The sequence below is a fragment of the Acinonyx jubatus genome, chromosome E1, assembly GCF_027475565.1.
Source record: "Acinonyx jubatus isolate Ajub_Pintada_27869175 chromosome E1, VMU_Ajub_asm_v1.0, whole genome shotgun sequence".
NCBI classification, from domain to species: domain Eukaryota; kingdom Metazoa; phylum Chordata; class Mammalia; order Carnivora; family Felidae; genus Acinonyx; species Acinonyx jubatus.
This window is the reverse complement of record NC_069397.1, coordinates 41,586,485-41,613,098: the sequence shown is the minus strand read 5'-3', so window position 1 is coordinate 41,613,098 and position 26,614 is coordinate 41,586,485. Positions and strand designations below refer to the sequence as shown.

At 38.0% G+C, this 26,614-nt stretch overlaps 1 protein-coding gene across 8 annotated transcripts in view; it reads left to right on the top strand.

Annotated features, from left to right (window-relative positions):
* The window catches only part of GPATCH8 (G-patch domain containing 8), a 100,353-nt gene that overhangs the window by 51,766 nt on the left and 21,973 nt on the right, over positions 1-26,614 (top strand). For 4 of the 8 annotated variants that reach the window (XM_053212205.1, XM_053212204.1, XM_053212206.1 and 1 more), the window contains 4 exons: positions 2,131-2,175; positions 4,250-4,317; positions 6,527-6,613; positions 24,183-24,326. In XM_053212205.1, coding sequence (XP_053068180.1) covers positions 4,291-4,317; positions 6,527-6,613; positions 24,183-24,326 — 258 coding nt within the window. In that variant the 5' untranslated portion in view covers positions 2,131-2,175; positions 4,250-4,290. The remainder of the gene's footprint in view (positions 1-2,130; positions 2,176-4,249; positions 4,318-6,526; positions 6,614-24,182; positions 24,327-26,614) is intronic. The other 4 variants (XM_027048923.2, XM_053212203.1, XM_053212202.1 and 1 more) reach the window with 1 other exon arrangement.

Sequence of the window (26,614 nt, the reverse complement as noted above, 5' to 3'; positions counted from 1 at the left end):
TCAAAAAAGTATTTCTCTTCAGTCCAGTTCTTTGGGCCAGTTTTGTAGATTAATATATCATTAACTATATTAAAATCAAAAGTGATTCATGAGGGATTATTCTCAGAAACAAGGTGGCTATAGTTAATCAGTGAATTTTTGTATTTGGCCTTATTCTCTTCTCTCTCTTTAGTTATGATAAGTCATAATAGCCTCACGTTTTTTAAACGTTTATTTGTTAGAGCATGAGTAAGGGAGGGGCAGAGAGAGAGAGGGGGGTAGAGAATCTGAAGCAAGCTTTATGCTCAGCACAGAGTCTGACACAGGGCTCGATCCCAGGACCCTGAGATCATGATCTCTGCCGAAATCAAGAGTCTGATGCTTAACCCAGGTGCACATTTTAGCAAGAGATGCTTGTATGCACATTTTAAAGTTTGATTTAGAAAATATGAATATCAATTTTTTCCCCATCATATGAATACATTAGTATTGGCATATTCTAGATCTGGTAGGGTTCCCCGCTGCCCCACTTCTCCATTTGGCTGGATCACAGAGTATTTATTGATCTTTGGCTGAGGAGGACAATTTCTTTTATAGAAAATATTTAGTGTTTTGATTGAAGTTGCCTCCTTTGGAGTGAAATAAGTAACAAAATGTTAATTTAATGAATCTTAAGAGAGATTTTCTCCTTTAAAAGAAACAAAGAGTAGGGAACCTGGATTTAGTTCAGTTTTTTAAATTTTATTTTTATTTTTTTAAACATTTTATTTTTAAGTAACCTCTACACCCAACATGGGGCAGGGACTTAAAACCCTGAGATCAAGAGTCACATGCTGTACTGACTCAACCAGCCAGTAGAACCCCTAGTTCAATTATTTTAAAAAAGAAGTTGAGTTTTCTAGAGAATATCCTATCAGCAAACATTTGGTTGCTACCTACCTTTTGAAAAGTCCTCACTATAAGTTGTTATTCAGGTGTTCCACAGTAGTGTCTTTATGATGGGATTTGTCATTAATCACGAATGAATGGAGAGGAGTTTTTCCTTGGTTTGGACCCTCTTTAATAATGGAAAGAAATTGCTGCTTGGCCCAGGCAATAAAGTCATCTTCAGACTGTTTTTTGTTTTGGGTGTTGTTGTTGTTGTTGTCACATATATGTATAGATATTTTTTATAAGCTCTACGCCCAGTGTGGGGCTTGAACTCATGACCCCAAGATCGAGTTGCATGCTCCACCGACTGAACCAGCCAGGCACCCCTGTATTTTTTTTAATTGAAGTGTAATGAACACACAGTGTTATATTACTTTCAGGTGTGCAGGATGATTCAGCAGTTAAGTGTAGTTCCCTGCTGTCACCAAACAATGTTCTAACAATACCTTCAGATTATTTTTGAAGCCAGACTGTTTGTTTTCTGTGATGAGTTACCTCTGAGGGGATTAATTGTAAATGTGACAGCCATCTTGATGCCACTTTCTGGAGTCCTGGTCTCCTTCAAAGCTGGGCTTTGTTGTATGCAAAAAGATGTTGGCAAGCCTGGGAACACTTCATTAAAAGGAAGCAAATTTCTGAGGAAATTTACTTGAAGAGTTTTATTCATTCATATCAGAACTCTAATGCACATAAGTTTTCTAAGCACTTAGTGTACAAGGTTATTTTCCAGACCTCTTATTTATTATATTTTTTTTAACAAGGTCTTGATGATTCCCCTCCCAACCCACAGATCCTCTTAGAGTTCTTTTACTGAAGGAAATGACTTGATCACTCTCCAGTTGATCTGTCTTTGATGTTATTTCTTCAAGAAGTCTGAAGTTGGGCCCTGAATACTGATTTACCAGAATGAATAGTTAAGTGAGAGATTGGAAGCTAGAGCGAGTTCTCACTGTAACATGCCCCCCTCCCCCCACCGCTCCCTGCATTATTAAAGAGGAGGTTGGACATATTCCCGAGTAACAGCGCAAAAATCTCACACCCTGGTCAGACCAATGTGAAAACAACTGCTGGAGCTGGAAGTGTCCTTCCTTCCTCTGTCTGCAGCTGAAATTGGGGGAGGGACAAACCAATAATTATTTTACCCCTCCTTATCTGCCTGCTAGAAGGCCTGTTTCCTGCCCTCATGGTTTCTGCCTAACAGATGGTGTTTCTTTTTTACAGCATTATGATCCTGGACTTGTTGTGGTGATGGTAAACTTAGCAGTGGTAATTTTTTATTTTCAGACTGAATTACTCCTTTTGTCATCAGTGCACCAATATGTTAGGCTTACTTTCTCTGTTGTAGCCTTCATCCTTCTGCTTGGTCTTTTTCATTTTCCTTTCCTTTCCTTATGCAACTTGTCTGATCCTTGTTCATTAAAGGGTAATGTTAAGAAGGGATGTATCTGTTTGTGTTAGAACTGCCAAAAAAATCAGTTAAAACATTAAATTCTAATACTGTCAAAAACTTGATTTCCCCACAATGTAATGGGCACTAGCACTTGCTACTGCAATTTATAAATAAATTAAAACAAACTTTGACTGCCTTAGGAGGCAAAAGTACTAATGCAGAGTTTATAAACAGGGGTTTACAGAGGTAATGAATTTGTACCAAAACTTTCTTGATTCTTGCAAAACAAATTCTGACAGACTGAAAAAACCAAAACAAAACAAAAAAAAGGAAATTTCTTTGACATTCTTTTCAATTCTTTCATTGGACCATTTGTGTATTTTACCAGTAAATCCCTGATTGAGACGTTATGAAAGTGATATTGCACCTAGGAAGTCATTTTTATAACCTGTCTTCAATTTGGTCCTTTTGCTAAAGATTGCAGTCACTGCTTATTTATTATACCATTGGGCATAAGGTAGTAATGCATTTTCATTTTGTTTAACTGGCAGTCTTTAACAGTATCTAAAAGAAGTCTGTATTTTAGAACTTTTTTCTCTTTTTTTTTCTGGCATGAAATGGTCTTTATTAACTTCAACTTTCACTGTTAATTATTCCTAATTATCTCCTTATTTATTGTTTGAAAACAATAATGAGATATTGGTGATAAGTAAACTTCTGAATTTGTTTTTCATTATGTTTTAAAGACAAAAATTACACACAAGTATGGAGCAACTGGATATGAGTGGTTGCCAGTCACTTAGAGAATAGTTTCTTCTTTTTTCTCCAGGACTCCAGTCATGAATATAGTATTTATTTATTTATTTATTTATTTATTTATTTATTTTTAATTGGTTTTGGTAATACCTCAGATTTAGCCTGACAAAACTCATCTTTTAGCCCAAAGGTATAATACATATGTGTGTATAACAACAACAAAAACACAAAAAAACAAAAAAACAATTGTTTACACCAGCCTGAGTGAAATGATGAGGGAAGTAAACATTGTGTTTTTTCACTAAAGGTGTGCAACGGATAAGGTAAGTAAGTCCTCTTTTCAGTGGGCTTACATCACAATAAAAAGCGCAAGTTGTGATGTAAAACAGCTGTGGTAGTAAAGTGCTTGTCTGCCCCATTTTGCTTTGTTTGGCTGGTTATGAGTGGATTAAATATACATTAAAAAAATCTCCAGCATAGATTGATTAGTTAAAAGTCAATTTTCTTCGCAACTAGTCCTTTTCACAGCTTACCAATTGCTATAGCCAGTGTTAAATCCACTCTGGAAAATGGGATCTCAGAGCACCAGTTTAAAAGTAAAATTTGTCTCTAAGGGCAACTAACTGTTGCTTTTTGTTTAAAAATTTTTCACAGCCCCAGTTAATTGTAAAACATCTTTTGAAAACAAAAAAACATTAAACATGCTGAGTTGCAGTTACCTAGTTGCAGGTTTCCTGTATCATGTTTGAAACAGTGCCCTTTTATTTAAGCATGTAATTTGAAGCATTTATTACTGGTTTTAAAAGTGTATGTGGGGGGATGTCAGTAGATAGTAAGAGTGAAATGATTCTTAATGGAAAGTTATTTGGGGGTCTTTTTAAAAAGCAATTTCTAAAGTTTTTGATTTTAAATCTCCTGGTGCCATTGCTTAGAAGTGCTTTGCATTATTTATTTGATTTTGCCATAGTAATCTGGAATTATTTCCAACTGGAACGTCAACCAAGGTGGTTAGTTGGGCTTAAACTGGGAGAGGTAGGTTTGGTCGTAAGCTGTGAGAATGGCTTGTGTTTGGTTCACTGTAGCTTTCTGGTCTCTGCACTCCAAGGCAAGATCTCTAACCACCCAAACCCAATGTATGAAGTGAACTGTTGGCTTAGCTTTGCCTCTTACCTTGATTATGTGTTCCTGTTACAGGGAGAACAGATCCCATTCCGATTGTCGTCAAATATGATGTCATGGGCATGGGTCGCATGGAAATGGAGGTAAATTGATCTCGTTAGTTTATTTTTTTTAATGTTGTATTTGTTGATATTCCAAATTCAGATGCTAATGCAAGAATACATTTATCACAGTACCCCAATGTTTATAGCAGCACTCTCAACAATAGCCAGATTATGGAAAGAGCCTAAATGTCCATCAACTGATGAATGGATAAAGAAATTGTGGTTTATATACACAGTGGAGTACTACGTGGCAATGAGAAAGAATGAAATATGGCCCTTTGTAGGAACGTGGATGGAACTGGAGAGTGTGATGCTAAGTGAAATAAGCCATACAGAGAAAGACAGATACCATATGGTTTCACTCTTATGTGGATCCTGAGAAACTTAACAGAAACCCATGGGGGAGGGGAAGGAAAAAAAAAAAGAGGTTAGAGTGGGAAAGAGCCAAAGCAATAAGAGACTCTTAAAAACTGAGAGCAAACTGAGGGCTGATGGGGGGTGGGAGGGAGAAGAGGGTGGGTGGTGGGTATTGAGGAGGGCACCTGTTGGGATGAGTACTAGGTGTTGTATGGAAACCAATTTGACAATGTATTTCATATATTAAAAAAAAAAAGAATACATTTATTAGAATGTAGTTTTAATATTTTTCTTTGGTCATTTAAAAATATATTGTACATTCTGGGGTGCCTGGGTGGCTCAGTTGGTCGAATGTCTGACTCTTGATTTCAGCTCAGATCATGATCCCAGAGTCACGGACTCAGTACTGAGCATGGAGCCTGCTTAAAATTCTCAGGGCACCTGGGTGGCTCAGTCTGTTAAACATCTGACTCTTGATTTCAGCTCAGGTCATGATCTCACAGTTACTGAGTTCAAGCCCCCGCATCAGGCTCCTTGCTGACGGTGTGGAGCCTGCTTGGGATTCTCTCTCTGCCCCTCCCCACTCACGTGTGCTTTCTCTCTCAAACTAAGTAAATAAACTTAAAATTTCTCATGGTACCTGGGTGGCTCAGTTGGTTAAGCGTCCGACTTCAGCTCAGGTCATGGTCTCACAGTTTGTGAGTTTGAACCTACATCAGGCTCCCTGCTGTCAATTCAGAGCCCGCTTGGATCCTCTGTCTCCCTCTCTCTCTGCCCCTCTCCCACTTGCACTCTTTCTCTCAAACATAAAAATAAACCTTTAAAAAATAAATAGAAATTCTCTCTCCCTCTGCCCCTCTCCTGCACTCATGTGTTCTCTCTAAAATAAAAAGTTAAAATATATATTTTTTTAAATTTTTTAAAAATTGATTTATTTTGAGAGAGAGACAGTACAGGTGGGGAAGGGACAGAGAGAGAGAGAGAGAGAGAGAGAGAGGGAGGAAACCCTAAGCAGGCTCTGGACTGGCAGTGCAGAGCCCGACGTGGGATTCGAACCCATGAAACTGCGAGGTCGTGACCTGAGCTAAAACCAAGATTCGGATGCTTACCCGACTGAACCACCCAGATGCCCCCCAAAATATATATATTTTTTACATTATCACCTACTGCTGCTTTTGAGGCAGGTAGATGACAGATAATTCCCCTATTTTAACAGAGGCATAAAGAAGTTGGATGTTGCGGTTTTGTTTTGTTTTGTTTGTTTTTTGTTTTTTTAGAAGAAAGCGCTTGCAAGCAAGGGAGAGGCAGAGGGAGAGGGAGGGAGAGAACCCCAAGCAAGCTCCATGCTCAGTACTGAGCCCTACGTAGGGCTCAATCTCATGTCCCAAGCTGAAATCATGCATTGGATGCCTAACTGACTGAGCCACCCGGGCGCTCCACGAAGCTGAATGTTTTGCCCAGGGTTGTACCCACAAGGCAAGATCAGACTTCAAACCCAGACCCTGGTGCTCATTTCATTAGCCGTTGTTGTTCAACTCTAAAAATGTTTGTTGTGATAGAAGCTTTGCCCATGTGTACAGCTGTCATCTGTGATACCTTCTTTTCATTGCCTAAAATCTTTTCTCCATTCATTCCTAATTCTTTGGCATTAAACGTTGAAGTAAAGTCTGTTATTATCAAAAATGTGCCTGTTGGGAACCACCAGCACAAAAGGATTAATTAGCTATTTTGCACACATATTTCTTGTGAGGTGACAATAAAGCAAGAGGTGGCTGAGTATAATATGAAGTTTTTAATTTTCATGCAATACTGTAGTTGTACAAATGACTTTTTAATAGTTAATTGGGGGGTTCTTTAGGAATGAAGACTAATTATATCTATTTTTGTGAAGCTTGATTATGCTGAAGATGCTACCGAACGGCGCCGTGTCCTAGAAGTAGAAAAAGAAGACACAGAAGAATTGAGACAGAAGTATAAGGTACTTAAATGAAGCCAGTCTTGCATGTTGGGTGCTCACACTGAAAGAGGTACTTGTTTTGGTGAAGAGGATCTCTTTTGATTACAGCATTTATTTGACATTTGGTGATGATTAGTAGTAGGCCTCAGGTTTCTGTTACTTGCCTATTTGTTGCCTTTGTAAAAACTATAGAGCTAATACTCTGTTGGGATGATTGCATTTGTATTTGAAAACACAGTGCCTGATACACAGGAGGTGGTAGTAGCAGTAAAAATTGTTATTTAAGATTCCTTTGGGAACTTGAAAGTATTGCTAAGCCTTTTATTTTTCAGCGGATTAGGTATTTTAAGAATAATAAATTGAGAACTTCAGTATTTTCCTTTTTAAAGGATTAGTTATAGAAAACTGCAGTTTAAACCATATTGTAAGTTAGCTTTCAAATAGACTGGCCAGGGAACATGCCTTTCACGATGTACTATGCCCAATCTCTACCCAAAAAATAGGTAAATTTGAAGATAAGAAACAAGTTAAGATTATTGGTCATGATCCTTAAAGTGGGAAGAGGGAAAAAGGATTTATTTTTAAAAATCTGTTCTACCATACAAATATATACAACACAAAAACTGACAACTGTAAGGAGAAATTTTATATTTACCACAATAGTGGGAGATTTTAATGTATCTCCTTCAGTAACTGATTTAAAAAGTAGGAGAAAAAAAAAATCAACAAAAGACATTTGAAAGATTTGAATAGTACATTAACAAATTTCACCTAATGGTTGGTATAGAACTATGAATCCACAATCACTGAAAATCAAAAATTTTGAACATACATGGAACATTTATTTAATCAAAATTTTCTACCATAATCTGTGTCATAAATAAAGTATCAACAATTTTGAAGAATTGAAATCAAGCAAGCCACAAGCAACCAAGTTTTAAAATAAAAGGTATGATTTAAAAAAAAACAAAACCAAACCCTGTTATATTTTGAGAAAATTATTAGTTTCCAGTCAGTGGAAGAAAAATTCACAGTGGTAACTGGAAAATATTTTGAACTGAAAGATACAAATACTGTATTGTACAATTTATAGAAGTAGCCTTAAGTAACATATTTTAATTTTTTTTAATTTTTGATGCATTTATTTACATATTGTTATAAATATGTGCTTCATTCACTAATTTACACACTCTTTTTTAATTTTATTTTTTTAGTTTATATCCAAATTAGTTAGCATATAGTGCAACAATGATTTCAGGAGTAGATTCCTTAGTGCCCCTTACCCATTTAGCCCATCCCCCCTCCTGTACCCCTTCCAGTAACCCTCTGTTTGTTCTCCATATTTATGAGTCTCTTATGTTTTGTCCCCCTCCGTTTTTATATTATTTTTGCTTCCCATCCCTTATGTTCCTCTGTTTTGTCTCTTTAAAGTCCTCATATGAGTGAAGTCATATATTTGTCTTTCTGTGACTAATTTCATTTAGCAGAATACCCTCCAGTTGCATCCACGCAGTTGCAAATGGCAAGATTTCATTCTTTTTGATTGCCGAGTAATACTCCAGTGTGTGTGTGTGTGTGTGTGTGTGTGTGTGTGTATATCTTCTTTATCCACATACCACATCTTCTTTATCCATTCAGCCATCGATGGACATTTGGGCTCTTTCCATACTTTGGCTGTTGTTGATAGTGCTGCTTATAAACATTGGGGTGCATGTGTCCCTTCGAAACAGCACACCTGTATCCCTTGGATAAATACCTAGTAGTGCAATTGGTAGGTCATAGGGTAGTTCTCTTTTTAGTTTTTTGAGGAACCTCCATACTGTTTTCCAGAGTGGCTGCAACAGCTTACATTCCCATTTAATTTTTTTTTAATGTTTATTTATTTTTGAGAGAGAGGGAGTATGTATTTTGAGAGAGAGGGAGGGGCAGAGAGAGAGGGAGACACACAGAATCTGAAGCAGATTCCAGGCTCTGAGCTGCAGCACAGAGCCCGATGCGGGGCTTGAACTCATGAACCATGAGATCATGACCTGAGCTGAAGTCGGTCACTTAATCAACTGAGCCACCCAGGTGCCCCCCTCAAGTAATTTTTTTTTTTTTAATTTTTTTTGACGTTTATTTATTTTTGAGACAGAGAGAGACAGAGCATGAACGGGGGAGGGGCAGAGAGAGAGGGAGACACAGAATCGGAAACAGGCTCCAGGCTCTGAGCCATCAGCCCAGAGCCTGACGCGGGGCTCGAACTCACGGACTGCGAGATCGTGACCTGAGCTGAAGTCAGACGCTCAACCAACTGAGCCACCCAGGCACCTCTCAAGTAATTGATAGCAAATATATATCCTTAAATGCTGTGTTAGAGAAAGCAAGAAATGAAGTAAATGTTTCTCTCAGGAAGTTAGAGAAAGAATAGCAAAGTAAACACAAAGAAATAATAAAAGATTAAGAGAACAAAAATGAAGCATAAAACAAAGCCAAAAGTTAGCTGTTTGATGTACTTGTGATATTAAGAAAGAAAAGAGCTTAGAAAACCAGTATCCATAATGAAAAAAGACATTATTGCAGATGTAGTAGGCAGCACTAAAAGATAAAAATATTATGAATAACTTTATTCCATTGAATGTAAAAATAAGATTTAAATGGACAAATTCCTAAGAAATAGAACTTGCTAAAGTATACTAAAAAAAAAGAAAAGAAAGAAAACTTCAGTAGTTCTGTACCTGTTATATAAATTGAATCTGTAGTAAAAAAGTCTTACCAGAAAGCCCAATTAACTTCACTTAGTGAATTCTGTCAAAATTCATATAGGAAGTCACTTCAGTCTTAACCAATAATTTCTAATCTTCCAGAGAATTGAAAATGAAGGAAAAACTCCCCGCTCATTCAGTGAGAGTCTAGTACCACCTTGATGCTAAATCCTGACAAGGATACTTACATGATATTCTGATTTATAATACAGATGCAAATCTTAAAACACGAGCAATTACCGAACCAATTTAGGATGTATCAGTTACGCCAGGAATGCAAAATTGATTTAATGTTAGAAATACAGTCAACCACATTAAGAGATAAAAGGAAAAAAACTGTATGATCATCTCAATAAATGTAAAAAAAAAAAAAGTATATAACATTCTTCATTCATGCATGATGAAAAGTCTTGTCCAAATTAATAAGAAAGACCCTTCCTTAACCAGATAGAATGCTTACAAAAACCATATAGGAAACATCATACAGTCTTTAATTGGTCTCAGAATATTAATACCTGACCTAGGTGCTCGTGCTGTGAATAGAAAGTGTAAATCCTTTAGGTCCACCAGTGAACTGGTCTGAAATTCCAATCTCTTATTTGTTTATATCCTGATAGATGGCGAGTTTCTTGATGCGTTTAAGAGACAGCAGGTAATGATAATAGTGAAATTTTTTTAGTTCCTGTTTCAAGGATGAAGACAGCTTTTTTTTAAAATTCTTACTTATTACTATTTTTTTTCTTAATGTTTATTTTTTGAAGGAGAGTTCACATGAGGGAGGGGTACAGAGAGAGGGGAGACACAGTATCTGAAGAGGCTCTAGGCTCTGAGCTGTCAGCACAGAGCCCGATGCAGGGCTTGAACTCATGAAACATGAGATCATGACCTGAGCCGAAGTCGGACACTTAACCAACTAAGCCACCCAGGCGCCCATATTTATTTATTTTTTTAAGTAATCTTTACACTCAACATGGGGCTTGAACTCCCAACCCCAAGATCAAGAGTTGCATGCTCTATGTTGGGTTCATGGGACAGTGCATACACTGGTGCTATTACTAATATGTTCTCTGCTTTTCTATATGTTTGAAGCATCTTATAATTAAAAACTAAAAATAAATAGATAAAAAGAATCAACATACATGGAATAAAAAAAAAAATTGCATGTTCTATCAGCTGAGCCAGCCAGGTGCCCCATGCAGAGAACTCTTCCTATTTCTGAACTTTTCGCAGGGAGAGCTTAATTAGCCTCTTACCATCAAGGTCCTGAGGCCTAATCTTCAAGCATCTAGGGATTTCTCTGTCTTGTTGAGCTCAGCTCTATGTTAAATTTTTTGTGTTTTGGGGTGTCTGGCTGGCTCAGTCGGTTAAGCATCCTACTTTTGGATCTTGACTCAGTTCTTGATCTCAGGGTCAGAAGTTCATGCCACGCATTGGGCTCCAAACTGGGCATAAAGCCTGCTTACAACGGGGGCGCCTGGGTGGCTCAGTCGGTTAAGCGTCTGACTTCAGCTCAGGTCACGATCTCGCGGTCCGTGAGTTCGAGCCCCGCGTCGGGCTCTGGGCTGATGGCTCGGAGCCTGGAGCCTGTTTCGGATTCTGTGTCTCCCTCTCTCTCTGACCCTCCCCCATTCATTCTCTGTCTCTCTCTGTCTCAAAAATAAATAAACGTTAAAAAAAAATTTTTAAAAGCCTACTTAAAATGAATGAATGAATGAATGAATAATTTTTTAATGTTTTGTTTTATCCAGAATTATAACATGGTGAAATCATCTTCAATCCCTTCCTTTTTTCCTTTCGTAGTCTCTTATCCCTACCCTTTTCTTTATGCACTAGTCAACCCTTTTCGACTGGCTTTAGCACTTTTCACTGAACCACTTTATTCAAGGCCACAAAACACCTGTTTTTGCTAAGTCCAGTAGACTTTTTCAAACTTGTATTACATATTTTTAAAAAAAATTTTTAATATTTATTTTTGAGAGAGAGGGGTGCAGAGTGGGAGCAGGGGAGGAGCAGAGAGAGAGGGAGACAGAGAATCTGAAACAGCCTCCAGGCTCCAAGCTGTCAGCACAGAGCCTGACGCAGGGCTCAAACCCATGAACCATGAGATCATGACCTGAACCAAAGTCGGACACTTAACCAACTGAGCCACCCAGATGCCCCCAAACTTGTATTCCATTTTGTTTCTTGGCAGCATTCAATACAATTGACCATTTTTTCCTCTTTAAAGCCTTTTCTTTTCTCGTTTTTGAAGATTTTATACTTTCCTAGATTCCTCCTTCCTATCTCCCTTACTGCTTCTATATAGATTCCTTTTTGGTCCCTTCTTTTCTGCCTGAACTTTAGATGTTAGAGTTCTTCATATTCAGACCTGGGCACTCTTTTTTCTTTCTAACACTGTCCTTAGGCACTGAATGGTTATGACATTATGTTTCATTATCTTTCATTTGGTTCTTTTTTCATCCTTTAGGTTCTTTTTGATCTTTAGGTGTTAGCTTAGAAATCTTCCCTCATCACCCAATTTAAATAAATCCTCCACTCTACCTCATTCTCTTGTAACACTCTCTTTTATCATTTATAATTATAAAATTTTGTTTGTTCACTTTCTTATAGTCTGTCTACAGTACTGGGCAGAAGGGGCCTTGAGGAGAGAGACTGTGTCTATTTGCCCGTTTATATACTGTATTCAACATAATGCCTGACACATAAGTAGTCAGTAAATACGAGTTGAATAAATAATTTCTTTGAAATAAGGGGAAAAGCCAGATTTATTTGGTATACTGTCCGAAATAGAAATATTCTAGGGGTGCCTGGGTGGTCAGTACATTAAGTGTCTGACTCTTGGTTTTGGCCCAGGTCATGATCTCACAGTTTCATGAGTTCAAGCCCCACATCAGGCTGTGCTGGCAGCACAGAGCCTCCTTGGGATTCTCCTTTCTCCCTCTCTCTCTGCCCCGCCCCATCTTGCACTGTCTCTGTCTCAAAATAAAGAAACTTAAAAAGAAGAAATATTCTAAAGACTACATTTTATGTATTGTTTTCAAGTAGAAGTCTTAGGCAGATGTATCTGATGGGAAGATCATATGTCTGAACCCTGGGATTTTGTCTTTTGGTTTTTTTTTAAGTTTATTTATTTATTTTGAGAGAGGGAGAGCGTGTGTTCGTGCACACGGGGAACGGGCAGAGAGAGAGGAAGAGGATCTGAAGCAGGCTCCTCACTGTGAGTGCAGAGCCTGACATGGGGACATGGGGCTCGAATTTACAAACCCTGAGATCATGACCTGAGCCAAAGTCAGATGCTTAACCAACTGAGCCACCCAGGTGCCCCTGAACCCTGGTTTTAAGGGAGGTTGAGAAAGTGAGTTTTCTGATTTCTATCTTGGGAAAACCAGCACTGATAAAGAAGGCTATCCACAAGTTGCTTAACAGCCAGACAACATGAAACTACCCAGGCTGCTTAGCAGAAATGATGCTGAATGATTGAATATGGCAAAAATTACAGTGTGCTATATGTTCACTTTGTAGTTTGAATAAATTTATCCAAACTAGTTCAATACTGACATTCCACAAAATACAGCAACCTTTTCTTGTTTACTGATTAAGTAGCTTATGTGAGAAATGGTAGATGATAGAACTGCCTTAAAAATGTATCCAGAAGATACGAAACTGAATAGAAGGCCAATGTCAGAAGGCTTTGAAATGAGACTTATCTTTAGATCTGTTAACTAGAGGAGCTACTAATTGTGAGACTAATATATCTACCCTTGCTGTAAAAGGCTAACAAGTAATCATTTGTCTTTTTTTTAATTTTACTTATTTTAAAGAGAGAGTGAGCGGGAGAGAGGGGCAGAGGGAGAGACAGTATCCCAACCAGGCTCCACTTTCAGTGCGGAGCCTGATAGAGGGTTAAATCCCATGACCGTGGGATTATGACCTGAGATGAAATAGAATCAGATGCTCAACTGAGTGAGCCCCCCAGATGCACCAGTAGTCATTTATCATTCCTTATCTATTATATATTCTTAAAGTAAGCTAGAGAAAAGAAAATATTAAAATCATAAGAAAGAGAACACAGGTGGCTCAGCCAGTTAAGTGTCCAACTTGGGCTCAGGTCATGATCTCATGGCTTGTGAGTTTGAGCCCCATGTCGGGCTCTGTGCTGACAGCTCAGAACTTGGAGCCTGCTTCGGATTCTGTGTCTCCCTCTCTCTCTGTCCCTCCCCTGCTCACTCTGTGTGTGTGTGTCTCTCTCTCTCTCTCAAAAATAAATAAACATTAAAAAAATTTTTTTTAAAGAAAGAGAAGATACATTTACTGTACTGTACTGTATCGGTACTATGAGTTGATGTTATCTGTTTACAAGATGAATAATCTGTCAGTACCTACCTCAGTATTGTCTTATATGACACACAATGTTGTAGCTGTTGTACTTATTATTAATACTGTAATCAAAAATAAAAAAGGTAGAGGAGCCTCGGTGGCTCAGTTGGTTAAGCATCTGACTCTTGATTTTCGCTCAGGTCATGATCTCATGGTTCATCAGTTCAAGCCCCACATTGGGCTCTGTGTTGACAGCATGGAGCCTGCTTTAGATTCTCTCTCTCCTCTTCCTCTGTCTCTGCCCTGTTCTGCTCACACTCTTGCTGTCTCTCAAAAATAAGCAAACATTTAAAAAATGAAAAGCTAACATGAAAAAGAAATTATAAGGATTCATGTATTGATAATGAAGAAGCAGTAGTATGATTGCTTTATGGTGGCCTAATCAGTGCAGTTACTTCACAGTAGCCTAGACTATACACTAATGAATGCTTATAAAATTTTTATGGCATACCACATGTTCATAATACATTACTGAAACATTGTTACATTAAAAAAAATATATATATTTCCCTGAGTTGATAGGTTGATACTCAGCTTCTCCAGTTATAAGAGAGCCATACAGTACATAATATAATTCTTTGAAAACAAAGTTATAAAATAGTTAAGAAAACCAACACATTATTACTTTCCATCAAGTGTTACTTACCTTATTCCTAAGTAAGGATAGGCTATCCACTTCCATACAGTCTTGCACAGGATGTCCTACATTATGAGTACTTGGGAAATGATGACATAAAAACGTCTCTCAGAATTCTTGTCATATAGTTACTAGATTTTCACACAAAGACAGTAACACACGTACACAGCAGATAAGTTTATTAACTATATGGCATGATGATTATATTACTGTTCATTAAGTGGAAGTGGATTATGATAAAGGTTTTCTTCATCTTCACATTGAGAAGGCTGAGGAGGAAGAAGAGGGGTTGGTCTTGTATCAAGGGTAGAAGGAGGTAGAAGGGGAGGTAGGAGAAGCTGGCACACTTAGTATAACTTTATGGAAATACGTCATTATTTCTTATTTATTTATTCATTCATTTATTTATTTATTTATTTTGCTTTTTCATTTTCAAAAAAATGTTTCTATTCATTGTCTTCCGCCATTTGCTTTAATTTCAGTGCCTGTGTCCTAGATGGGTCCATGTGGTAAAAGAAGTCAAAAGCAGTCTTGAATAATCAAAACCCTTCTTCCAGATAGATTACTGCCAACTTGTTCTCTGGCACTGCTGCTTCTACATTTTCTTCCTTATTGTCTGGCTCTGGTGTGGAAGCAGTTGTCTCCATTGAGTTGTCTTCTGTTAATCCCTCTGTTAGCTCTTGAATTTCTTCAAGATCCATATATTGCACCCTTCCCCACCACCATCACTTCCCCTCCCCCCCATTTACTATTTCTTCTGTGATTTCTGTGATTGGCTCTATTATAAATTCTGTGAAATCATGCACAACATCTGGACACAGTTTTCTCCGGCAGGAATTTATTGTTTGGAAATGTTATGGCTTTCGCGGCTTTTTCTGTAACAACAATGGCATCTTCAGTGGTGTAATCCTCCCAGACTTTCATATTCTCTCTTTTGGGGTTCTCTTTCATAGTGTTCACAATCCTTTCTGTAGTGTACTGTGTATAATAACCCCGTGATCTAGAGGCTGAATTAAAGACCTTGTGTTTGGGGGCAGAAAGACTACTTCAGTGCCTTTGCTGAATTCACCAGGTTCTGGGTGGCTGAGGGATTGTCCAGTATCAGAAGAACTTTAAAAGGCAGTCTGTACTGGCAAGGTACTTCCTGAGTTCAGGGACAAAGCACTGATGGAAGCAATCCAGAAAAAGCATTCTTCTTGTCCAAGCCTTCTTGTACAACCAAAAGACTGATAGCTGGTGTTTTTTTTTTCCCTTTAAGGCTAGGGGTTGGGGTAGGGGTGGAGGCGGAAGTTAGCTTTATAGGTAAGGGCAGTCCTGATCATAAACCCAACTGTATTTGCATAAAACAGTAGTGTTAGCCTCTCCCTTCCTTCCTTAAATCCTGGTGTTTGCTTCTCTTTCTTGCTAATAAATGTCATGTGTGGCATCGCATCCCCAGAGTAGGACACTTTTATCTGCATTAAAAACTTGTTCAGACAGATAACCTTTTTCCTCAGGGATTTTCTTAATGGCATCTGGGAACTTGTCTGCTGCATCCTGGTTGGAAGAAGCCGCTTTTCCTGTTATCCTGATAGGTTTTGGCCAGACCTCTTTATAAAATTATCCAACCATCTTTTGCCTGCATTAAATTCTCTAGCTTTAGATCCTTCATCTTTTGCTTTAAGTTGTCATATAATCACTTCACTGTTTTTTAACCGTATCAGAGTCCGTATGTATTCCTTTCTTATAGCAATCCTAAACACACAAAAGCTTCCTTTTCAATACGAGATTGAAAGGTTATGCACAAAAAGTGCAAGGTTTTTGCACCGGCTAATTCAGCTGCAGTGGCAGCTTCACAGGTTTCCTTTTTCTTTCTTTCTTTCTTTCTTTTTTTTTTTTTTAAATGGTCCTTACATTGGATTCATTTATCTTCAAATGTCAGGCAACCACTGTTGCTGATGTAAATCTATGGTATTTATCTAGCAGTTCACCTTTTTCTTGTAATGTCATGACTTTTTTCTGCTTGTGAGCATTTACAGCATCACTAGTGGCACTTTGTGTGGGTCCTGTGGTGTTATTCAAGGTTTACAGTATTGCACTAAACATGATGAAAAATACACAAGAACTAGGAGAGATCACTTTTTACTGCAGTACCCAATTTGCTAGAGAGATGAACTGCTCATGCAGAGATGATTAACATCACACAGCATTTTAAGTGGATATTCTCAACACTTGAGCTCACCCCAGCAGCAACAGGAGATAGCTGTGAAATTATTACAGTAGTACAGCATGTACTACAGTTCTTTATGCAGTTATGATTTAATACATCATCTTTACATTTGTTCACATTTCTCTCTGCCAGTGGTACCATTTAAGGTCTGTAAGTGTGTACATAAGTTTTGATAAATTTTAACTTTTTGTAATAGGTTTACATGTGTTTTATGGTAATAAATGATAAACTAGTATCTACAAGTGTTTTATGCATTAATGGCACACTGTTTTTTTCTTTGTTCTTTTTTTTTCTTTTTGGTATTTTTTAGACTATGTGGTTTATCTGCAAATTTTTTCAAATTGTTGCAGATCTCCAAAAACTTTCCAATATATTTATTGGAAAAAATCCTCATGTACATGGACCCATGCAGTTCAAATTCATTCAAAGATCAACTGTATTCAGCTTGTTTTGAGATGTCTTTTGATGTCTAGCTTTTAAATGGAACTGCTGAGGCAAATTGGACCACCTTTTTGGGTCAGTCCCACAGTTGTGAGCCAAAAAACCTCATTAAGACCAGTGGATAACCAGCATGTCTGTGTTGGCTTTTCAGATTAGCAGTGCAGCTTATTTGGAGAATAGCCTCTTAATATTTAATTCCATAACTGGCCACAGTCTCAAGTAATGCTTTTGCCTTAAAGTCTAAAAAAAAAGATGGGGCGCCTGGCTGGCTCAGTGAGTAGAGCATGTGACTCTTGATCTTGGGGTCAGGAGTTCAAGCCCCACATTGCTTGTAGAGATTACTTAGAAGAAAAAAAGTTAATTGAGTATTGATATAGTTGCTCCAGCTTTATTTTGGCTAGTATTTGCCCGACATATATCTTTTTCTGTCCTTTAACTTCCAACTTTCTGAGTTGTTTCTTGAGTTTGGGGATATCTCTTGTGATCAACATGTAGTTGGATTTTGTTTTTCTGGTGATTTTTTTTTAGTACATCTACATTTCTTTTTTCTTTTTCTTTTATTTCTTTCTTTTTCTTTCTTTCTTTTTTTTTTTAATGTTTATGTGTTTATTTTGAGAGAGGGAGAGAGAGAATCCCAAGCAGGCTCGATGCTGTCAGTATGGAACCTGAAATGGGGCTTGAACTCAACAAAACCATGAGATCATGACCTGAGCCAAGATGAAGAGTTGGACGTCTAACCAACTGAGCCACCCAGGAGTCCCAGTACCTTTACATTTCTTGTGATTTCTTATCTGCCTTTTTACTTTATATTTTGCTGATTTTTCTGTCCTGTCTTACCTTTATAAAATTGAAGTTTTCTTATTTTTTTCCCTTCACTATTTCTGTTCTTCTAATAATTACCCTTGGGAGTTTAAATTATGCTTAATTTAACAAAGTCTAAAGTTAACTCCATCTCATTAGAAGGACTCAAGAACATTTAAACTTTGAATGCCCTCTTCTGTTACATTTGGCTATATCAGCTAGCATTTTGCTTTTTATCCTTTTTCAGTCCTGCAAACTAGGTATTGTTTTTGTTATTATGTGTATATATGTGTGTGTATATATATGTATATATATTTATATAATTTTTGTTATAATATATTTTTTTGTTTTTGTTATATATTGTGTGTGTGTGTGTATATATATCATATATTTTTATTGCTTACCATTTACTTTCAGTATTTCAGACCTTTTTACTGGCATCATTTTCCTTTTTCCCTAAAGTATATTCTTAAGGAAACCGTGACATTCAGGTCCACAGTTAGAAACATGTTTAATACAGGGCTGCCTGGGTGGCTTGATTGGTTGAGTGTCTGACTCTTGATTTTGGCTCAGGTCATGATCACGGGGTCATGGAATCGAACCCTGCTTCGGGCTCTACACTCAGGGTGGAGCCTGCTTAAGATATTCTCTCTCACCCCACTAAAAAGGATAACTATAGACCAATTTCCCTAATGAACATGCATGCAAAAATCCTCAACAAGATACTAGCCAACCGGATCCAACAATACATTAAAAAAATTATTCACCACAACCAAGTGGGATTTATACCTAGGATGCAGGGCTGGTTCAATATCCGCAAAACAATCAACGTGATTCATCACATCCAATAAAAGAAAGGACAAAAACCATATGATCCTCTCAATAGATGCAGAGAAAGCATTTGACAAAACACAGCATCCTTTCTTGATAAAAACCCTCAAGAAAGTAGGGATAGAAGGATCATACCTCGAGATCATAAAAGCCGTATATGAACAACCCAACGCTAATATCATCCTCAACGGGGAAAACTGACAGCTTTCCCCCTATGGTCAGGAACAAGACAAGGATGTCCACTCTTGCCACTGTTATTCAACATAGTATTGGAAATCTTAGCCTCTGCAACCAGACAACACAAAGAAATGAAAGGCATCCAAATCGGCCAGAAGAAGGTCAAACTTCCACTCTTTGCAGATGACATGATACTCTATATGGAAAACCCAAAAGATTCCACCAAAAAACTGCTAGAACCGATTCATGAATTCAGCAAAGTTGCAGGATATACAATCAATGCACAGAAATGAGTTGCATTCCTATTCACCAACAATGAAGCAACAGAAAGAGAAATCAAGGAATCGATCCCATTTACAATTGCACCCAAAACCATAAAATACCTAGGAATAAATCTAACCAAAAGGTAGAAAGTCTATACACTGAAAACTATAGAAAGCTTCTGAAAGAAATTGAAGAAGACACAAAAAAATGGGAAAAGATTCCATGCTCCTGGATAGGAAGAACAAATATTGTTAAAATGTCAATAGTACCCAAAGCAATCTACATATTCAATGCAATCCCTACCTATCAAAATAACACCAGCAGTCTTCACAGAGCTAGAACAATCCTAAAATTTGTGTGGAACCAGAAAAGACCCTAAATAGCAAAAGCAATCTTGAAAAAGAAAACCAAAGCAGGAGGCATCACAATCCCAGACTTCAAGCTATACTACAAAGCTGGAATCATCAAGACAGTATGGTACTGGCATAAGAACAGACACTCAGATCAATGAACAGAGTAGAGAACCCAGAAATGGACCCACAAACGTATGGCCAACTAATCTTTGATAAGGCAGGAAAGAATATCCAATGAAATAAAGACAGTCTCTTCAGCAAGTGGTGCTGGAAAACTGGACAGCGACATGAAGAAGAATGAACCTGGACCACTTTCTTACACCATACACAAAAATAAACTCAAAATGGATGAAAGACCTAAATGTAAGATAGGAAGCCATCAGGATCCTCGAGGAGAAAGCGGGCAAAAACCTCTTTGATCTTGGCCGCAGCAACTTCTTACTCGACATGTCTCTGGAGGCAAGGGAAACAAAAGCAAAAATGAACTACTAGGACGTCGTCAGAATAAAAAGCTTCTGCACAGCGAAGGAAACAATCAGCAAAACTAAAAGGCAACTGACAGAATGGGAGAAGATATTTCTAAACGACATATCAGATAAAGGGTTAGTACCCAAAATCTACAAAGAACTTACCAAACTCAACCCCCAAAAAACAAATAATCCAGTGAAGAAATGGGCAAAAGACATGAATAGACACTTCTCCAAAGAAGACATCCAGATGGCCAACCGACACATGAAACAATGCTTAACATCACTCATCACGGAAATGCGTATCAAAACCCCAATGAGATACCACCTTACACCTGTCAGAATGGCTAACATTAACAACTCAGGCCACAACAGATGTTGGCGAGGATGCAGAGAAAGAGGATCTCTTTTTGCATTGTTGGTGCGAATGCAAGCTGGTGCAGCCACTCTGGAAAACAGTATGGAGGTTCCTCAAAAAACTAAAAATAGAACTACCCTACGACCCAGCAATTGCACTACTAGGTATTTATCCAAGGGATACAGGTGTGCTGTTTCAAAGGGACACACGCACCCCCATGTTTATAGCAGCACTATTAACAATAGCCAAAGTATGGAAAGAGCCCAAGTGTCCATCGGTGGATGAATGGATAAAGATGTGGTATACACATACAATGGAGTATTAGCAATCAAAAAGAGTGAAATCTTGCCATTTGCAACTACGTGGATGGAACTGGAGATAGTATTCTAAGCGAAATTAGTCAGAGAAAGACAAATATATGACTTCACTCATATGAGGACTTGAAGAGGCAAAACAGATGAATATAAGGGAAGGGAAACAAAAATAGTATAAAAACACGGAGGGGAACAAAACAGAAGAGACTCCTAAATATGGAGAACAAACAGAGAGTTACTGGAGGGGATGTGGAGGGGGGGTGAACTAAATAGGTAAGGGGCATTAAGGAATCAACTACTGAAATCATTGTTGCACTATATGCTAACTAATTTGGATGTAAATTTTAAAAAATAAAGTTAAAAAAACAATTCTCTCACTCCCTGTCCCCCCACTGTGACTCTTCCCTGCTCATGCTGTCTCCCTCTCTCAATAATTAAATGTGTTTAATATTGCAACCACTTACAACTGAAACAAAAGTTTTACAAGACAGAATTTACCCTTATGTGAACTATATTCTGTATTTTTCTGGTTTTTTGGGGTTTTTTCCTTTTCTGTGCCTGCTATAATTTACTAAACTAATGTCATGACTTACTGGTGAATTACAATCTATGATTTCAGAAATACTGCTTTATTAGGAAGGGTTTTTTTTTTTTTATTTAAAAAAAATCTTTTTATTCATTTTTGAGAGAGACAAGCGTGTGAGTAGGGGAGGAACAGAGAGGGAGACACAGAATCCGAAGCAGGTTCCAGGCTCTGAGCTGTCAGCACAGAGCCTGATGCAGGGCTCGAACTTGTGAATCGCGAGATCATGACCTGAGCTGAAGTCGGATGCCCAACTGACTGAGCCACCCAGGTGCCCCTAGGAAGGTTCTTTTTAATGAATCTCTTGGTGGTAAAACTTTTTTATCTGGAGATGCCTTAATTTAATCACTTCTGAAAAATAGGTCATTTGGTATACATGTGACATGTATTTTCTCTAATAAGCACACGGTCTTCTACTTTACATTGCTTTTGAGTCTGCTGTCAGTCTGATTGTGGGTAATCTAAGTTTTTTCTGGGTATCTTAGGATTTGATGGTCTTTAGTCCTTTTGTAGTTTCATTGCAGTGTATCTAGGTGCACATTTTTATTTAGCCTGTGTGGTATACTTTGTGCTTCCTGTATCTGTGGAGTTATGTCTTTAACTAGTTTGGAAAAATTCTCAGCCTTTATATCTTCAAATATTTTTCTCTCATCTATGCTATCCTGTTTTTCTGGGATTCCACTTGTACATGTGTAAATACTATATACTCTGTGGCTTCTAAACCTCTCTTGCATATTATCTGTCTCTGTACCTCATTCTAAGTAATTTCAAACTGACTTCTACCTCTTTTAGTTTACTACATCTTTTTTTTTTTAATTTTTTTTTTTAACGTTTATTTATTTTTGAGACAGAGAGAGAGCATGAACGGGGGAGGGGCAGAGACAGAGGGAGACACAGAATCGGAAGCAGGCTCCAGGCTCTGAGCCATCAGCCCAGAGCCTGACGCGGGGCTCGAACTCACGGACCGCGAGATCGTGACCTGAGCTGAAGTCAGACGCTTAACCGACTGAGCCACCCAGGCGCCCCTACTACATCTTTTTTAAATTGACATATAAATTGAATACTATAAAATTCATCTTTTTAAAGTGGCTTTTAGTATATTCCATAAGCTTGTACAACCATTGCTACAGTCTCATTCCAGAACATTTTCACTTCCCTACTGCATCTTTTTTGAGGTGTGTCTGGCCTGTTTTTTTCATCCATCCTCTAGGTAGCTGATTAATTTTTTGGTTTATTTTTTACGGTTCTTATTTGGTTCTTTCTGCAGTCTGCCTAGGTTTTTTTGTTTTGTTTATGTTTTGTTGTTTTATTTTGTTTTAAGTAGGCTTCATGCCCAACATGGGGCATGAACTCACTACCCTGAGATCAAGTCACATGCTCTACCGACTGAACTTGCAAAACCGCGAGATCAGGACCTGAGCAGAAACCAAGAGTCAGATGTTTAACCTACTGAGCCACCTAGGTGCCCCACTGAGAGGACTTTTTTTTTTTCCCTCTGCCAAGATGCAGAGGTCTTCAGTACTCTCCAGCCCACTCACAGGTTCTTTCATTTATTAATGAGGCTTCTGTGATCTATTCCCCCATCTTGCTCAAACCCCAAGTTCCTGTGTCACTACCCACATGTCCTAAGGAGAGCCTTTGCCCATCACAGCCTGATACCAATTTCAGTTATTTGATTTGTTTTATTTTCTATTGCCTCTTTTTTTTAACTTTTTTTTTTTTTTTAACATTTATTTATTTTTGAGAGAGAGAGAGACAGAGCATGACCAGGGGAGGGGCAGAGAGAGAGGGAGACACAGAATCCGAAGCAGGCTCCAGGCTCCAAGCTGTCAGCACAGAACCTGATGCGGGGCTTGAACTCACAAACTGCGAGATCATGACCTGAGCCGAAGTTGGACGCTTAACCGACTAAGCCACCCAGCCGCCCCTCTGTTGCCTCTTTTGAGGATATTTCTATGGTTCCTTACACTGCAGTACAAATTGTGTTTTTTATTTCTGGTTGTTTGGGGGGTTTTTTAGCCAGGGGTAGGAGTAGGGGATGCCACCATATGCTAAAAGGCAAAGTAAAAGTAAACTCTTTTTGGGGGTGTCTGGGTGGTTCAGTTGGTTAAGCATCCCACTTCATCTTAGGTCATGATCTTGAAGTTCATGGGTTCGAGCCCCGTGTTGACTCTGCTGACAGCTCAGAGCCTGGAGCCTGCTTCAGATTCTGTGTCTCCCTCTCTCTCTGCTCCTGCCCTGCTGTGCTCTCTCTCTCTCAAAAAATAAACATTCAAAAAATTTTGTTTGGGGGCGCCTGGGTGGCTCAGTCGGTTAAGCATCCGACTTCGGCTCAGGTCATGATCTTACAGTTCGTGAGTTCGAGCCCCGCGTCGGACTCTGTGCTGACAGCTCGGAGCCTGGAGCCTGCTTCGGATTCTGTGTCTCCCTCTCTCTCTGCCCCTCCCCTGTTCGTGCTCTGTCTCTCTCTGTCTCAAGAATAAATAAATAAAGAAGGTTCTTCTTATGTTAAAAAAAAAATTTTTTTGTTTGTTTCTCATTTCTGGTTGCTTGGGTTTTTTTTTGTTTTTTTTTTTAGCCAGAGGTAGGAGTAGGGGATGCCACCATAATGCCAAAAGGCAAAGTAAAATTAAACTCTTTCGGGGGGGGGGGGGGCACTGGGGTGGTTCAGTCAGTTACTCATCTGGTTTCGGGTCAAGTCATGATCTCATGGTTCCTGAGTTTGAGCCCCGCATCGGGCTCTGTGCTGACAGAGCTCAGAGCCTGGAACCGGCTTTGGATCCTCTTTCATCTCCCTTTCTCTGCCCCTCTCCTGCTCACGCTCTGTCTCTCTCTCTTTCTCAAAAATAAATAAACATGGAACTCTTTTTGAATGTTTATTTATTTGAAGACAACTATTAGTACACACAACTTACCCACCTAATTGCCACTTGTGTTCCATCTAGTTTTTGCTAGTACCGCTAAATAACCGTCTTTATACCATTCACTTAAAATTCTAAGTTCATTTTTTGTTTGTATTTTGTGGTTCTTACAGGATTATGTTGACAAAGAGAAGGCCATTGCCAAAGCACTGGAAGACCTCAGAGCCAACTTTTACTGTGAACTCTGTGATAAGCAATATCAGAAACATCAGGAATTTGACAACCACATCAACTCCTATGATCATGCACACAAGCAGGTGAGGAATAGTTGCTTGCTAGCAAAACAATACTTTATTTGTTAGAATTATTGAATTTTATAAATGTACCCCAAAAATCTTGGTGACTATGGTTTCTTATATCTGCCAGTCTTTATCTGAGGTCTATCTGACTTACTTTTTTTTCAGTGACAAGTCCTGACATAGACCTCCCTCTTCCAAGAATTTATGTAGAGAATTGTGAGCTTCATAAATGTTGCATAAAGTTTTTGGCTTTGATTATTTTCTGAATTTGTATTTAATTTGGTAGTTCAACTGAGGATCACTAGGAGTTTTATTTCCCTTTCTCTCTCTTTGTGAACATGTTAAACTTTGAATAGTTATCCCAGACTGTGGGTGCTTCATCTTCTATATACAGGAGTTCATGCTTTATTGGCTACTATTTCCTATCAGTAAGTTATTTTGTTATTTGGTATACCTTGGAAACTAGATAAATCTTGAGAAGGAAAAAGAATTAGATGCTGTACTAACTTTAACAAAAACCTCTGATGCTGCATGTTGAAGAGCTTGCTAAAAAGTGAATTATACTTTCTTTGCAGTCTTTTTTGCTTTCACTGACTTAGAAAATAAAATTGTACCTAACTAGATACTGGCATAAAGAAGGTGGCCCAGGGGGGATTTTAGAAGAAAGAAATGGATCTTTAAATTTCTGGCTTATTGAATAATTTTGAGCCATTTGATGTTGGGTGATTTTAGCAGAATTTACTAGGTCTTTGAAGGCATAATAGTTGTATTTGTTAAACTTGTAAGATTTATGAGCATTTCTGGAATGCTGTCTTAAGTGGATCTGTTGAACCAACTTTTTTTTTTTAATACCTTTGCTTCATCTTTCAACCAGCCATAAGATTTCAGTGCACAAGTAAAGAGCAAGCTTTAAGCTTTACTAGCACAAGGATAGTTTGTAAACTGTTACATTTTTTGCAACAATCTCTCTCATGTTTAACCACACCTAACCAATTTAAGATGCTTCCACTGATAGAATTGTATTCAAGACAGCTTTTGAACTTTTGATACACCTTTGGACATTGTGTATTATCAAGGTCTGCTTAATTTGAAGAAGAGAAATATAGAGAGGATATATATGGACAAGATATATACTGGAGTTACTTTACTTTTTCAAAGAAACATCTGTCAAGAAAGAGTTACAACAGCAAATATTGCTTATCCAGTAATTTTTCTGCCTTCTCAGTGTATACATAATTCAAATTTGGGGGTTATTTTTTATGGAATTGAGAAAGACTTGTAGCATCTAAACACACAACCACCTTTTTGGGCTCTAAAAATTTCTTCAATTAAGAATTGTCTATGGGGGACAAAATTGTCTGTGATGGGGTGCCTGGCTGGCTTAGTCGGTGGAGCATGTGACTCTTGATCTCAGGGTCGTGAGTTCAGGCCCCACGTTGGGCTTAAAGCGTACTTTAAAAAAAGAAAAAAAAAGGGTTGTCTGATAAATTAGGACTCCAGAAGAAACTTTAGGCACCAAAAGGACATTTAGAAAGGTTACATTTTTAGTTGATGAGAAGTCTCTTGAGTAAAGTTTCTATTAGAAAAAAAATAAACCAGGAAAAGTATAATTCAGACTTGAGCAATGTTTAGATTGCTTTTTAAGGGAAAATATTCTATCCAAGCAACAGAATTACAAATGAAATCTGAGCAGAAATGCAGAACTAGTGAAATTCACATCGACAGCATTAATGTGAGGGATGATAATGTTTTAGTGATGCTGCTTTCAACTTGAGAGTAGTAGTAATTGTTACAGCTCTGGTTCATTTGAATTTGACATGTCTGTTCTGTGCACCTTGGGATGACTTCATTCTCTCTCCATGTCTCTCTGTTGCAGTGGTTTTCCACATGGGGAGTTTTGTCCTCTAGGGAACACTTGACATTGTTGATTGCCACAATTAGGAAGATGGTGCTACTGGCATGTAGTGGGTAGAGGTGCTTCTAAATATCCTACAATGCACAGGAAAGCTCCTTGCAACACAGAATACCTGGCCCAAAATGTCAATAGTGCTGAGGTTGAGAAACCCTGTTCTATTAAGACTACTGAAAAACTTTCAAAGACATATGATATTGCAAAATCATTTGGCCTTTCCGTGGTACAAACAAATCACTGTCATTTTAAGTCCCTAGTTATGTTATAAACATTTGTAAAGTGCTCATTTAGATGATCCCAAATACTCATATTTTTTAGATTATCATTTCATTTAAAAATGAAAATACAAAATTAAGGGTTTCTTATAAGGAACTTATGGACTACCTTTCTCCAT